This window comes from Parasteatoda tepidariorum, chromosome 6 (genome assembly GCF_043381705.1).
Source record: "Parasteatoda tepidariorum isolate YZ-2023 chromosome 6, CAS_Ptep_4.0, whole genome shotgun sequence".
Taxonomy (NCBI): domain Eukaryota; kingdom Metazoa; phylum Arthropoda; class Arachnida; order Araneae; family Theridiidae; genus Parasteatoda; species Parasteatoda tepidariorum.
The window spans coordinates 28,189,397-28,191,846 of NC_092209.1; the positions used below are offsets into that span (position 1 = coordinate 28,189,397).

At 27.7% G+C, this 2,450-nt stretch overlaps 1 protein-coding gene across 1 annotated transcript in view; it reads right to left on the reverse strand.

The window, feature by feature from the left end:
* LOC122272152 (uncharacterized) overlaps window positions 1–2,450 on the reverse strand; it is a 33,088-nt gene that overhangs the window by 25,121 nt on the left and 5,517 nt on the right. Inside the window, exon 3 of the mRNA XM_071181751.1 lies at window positions 1,837–2,075. Coding sequence (XP_071037852.1) covers window positions 1,837–2,075 — 239 coding nt within the window. The remainder of the gene's footprint in view (window positions 1–1,836; window positions 2,076–2,450) is intronic.

Genomic DNA, 2,450 nt, shown 5'->3' on the forward strand with positions numbered 1-2,450 from the left:
ACTTTTTTTATACCTTGGGTTCAAATTGTCTTTGACACACAATTTTAAAAAATGTTGAAATAAGTAGGAAATTTAATGACTATTAAAATTATTAATTAGCAAAGGAAAGCAAGCTAAATATTAACTTTCAAACGGAAATAAAAGCTAATCATTAAAGTAAGCTATGCAATTTATAATTCTAAAAACAAATTAACAAAGGATAACTAATAAAAAATGACCTAACAATTAATAATTAGCCATAAAACTAATTAACAAGAAATCACAAAAAAATAATAATTAATGCAAAAAACTAACAGTTAATAACAATAGAAAACAAGCTAACAATTAATAACTAGCAAAAAAATAAGTAACTGTTACTAACTATTAAAAAATTGGTCGAAAGAAATAATTAATCCCATAATAAACGTGCTTTTTGTAGTTCAAAATTTCACATTCAAAATTATTATCACAAACTATTTAACACAGTGTATTATAGGTAAGTAAACAACTTTTAAACTAATTTGTTTTCACTGTGTGCCGTAAAATTTCGAAATCGTTGAAAGTGTGCCGCCTTCAAAAAAGGCAATTTATAATTCTAAAAACAAATTAACAAATAATAAGCTAACAATTAATAATTAGCAATAAAACTAATTAACTAGAAATCGCAAAAAAATAATAATTATTGTAAAAACTAACAGTTAATAATAATAGAAAACAAGCTAACAATTAATAACTAGCAAAAAAATAAATAACTGTTACTAACTAATAAAAAATTAGTCGAAAGAAATAATAATTAATCCCTCAATAAATGTGATCTTGTACTACATATTATTTTATTCCACATTCAAAATTATTATCACAAACTATTTAACACAGTGTATTATAAGTAAGAAAACAACTTTTAAACTAATTTTTTTCATTGTGTGCCGTCAAATTTCGAAATCGTTAACACATTCACGCCGGGAAAAGTGAAAATACTGGTACGGGAAAAGAGAAAATACTGGTAGAATAACTATTTCAATATTCATACCTGCCAACTTTTACGCATTTGGCGTAAAATTTTATTTTTATATTTAAAGTGGTAGTAAATATATACTTTTTCTTCTATTATAAACTTAATTTTTAAATGATTTTGATCACCACTATACTTAAAAAAATTAAGCATATATATTGATATGCGTTGCTATCATGGTTGTCAGCTTAAGCTTTTTTAAATACAACGTATTCTCTTGCATAAAAATTAAATTTTAATTCCATTTTAATACCACTGGAAAATATCAGAATGGAAGGGATTAAAAGTTGGCAGGTATGAATATTAGATAATATTCGGGAGGAGTTAATCTATTCTCAACAGTATCAATTCACTGTAGGGAAATTTATCACGGCGAAAAAGCATTTCAATACAAAAATTGCATCCGTTAAAAACAATTGGTAGTTATGGATTTTTATAATTCCCAGAAAAAAACTAAAAACTGAAATTTATTTGTTACCAGTTTTTACTCCGGTGCGCTGCCAAGATGAGATCGACAATCTAGCGTAACCCACCGGTGAGTCACCCCGGCGTGAACGTGTTAAATATAGCAATAGAACAAACAATATTCGGCACATACAATATATAACGCTGCAATAGAACATACAATATATAGCCGAACATACAATATATAGCACTGCAATAGAACATACAATATATAGCACTGCAATAGAACATACAATAATCGGCCTTTTGACCGGTTATAGTATGTTTAGCGTTAAGAAACATTAAACATCTTTCATGATTGAACCTCGCTCAAAAGTCATAAACTCTCATCCAGAATTAATTAATTGCCATTTTTTTATATAACGATTCAACTCACCTACAAAAATGATAGTGACGTTTTCATCATTGGGGCCACGCATGGGAGACATGAATATGCAGTCCATTTCAAGAACCCTTTTCAATTTTGAAGGTGTAAGATCAGTAATGATACCAGAATATCTCTTCTTAAAATCATAATAGTTCTTGAGAGTTATAAAAGCTTTTTTCACATCATATTTTTTGCATCGAAGGAACCTCAGTAGAAAGGAATCGTCCATAACCGAGCATAATTCCTCTTGAGCTGTAAAATTTAACAAAATAGAGAATATTTTTTGGATGATCTTAATGAATAATAAGTACCACTATACTATATCAGTGTTTTCATCATAGAAAAAAAATGGGTGAGAATTTCTCACCCTTTCTCAAAAACAGGGTGAGATTTCCAAAAGTTAAGTGAGATTTCTAAAAACTAAAAAAACACAAAAACTCTTTAAAAAAATTATTTCTTTAATTATAATAAATTTTTAACGTCTTCTATTTTTTAAAGCATTGAATATTTTTGGTGCATCATCATAGAAGATTTTGCCTTTACAAGGTATTTGTCCATCTTACATAAGTGCATAAAAAATTTGAACGTCTTACATGAAGAAACCTTACCTACGGTGAACACGTGGTT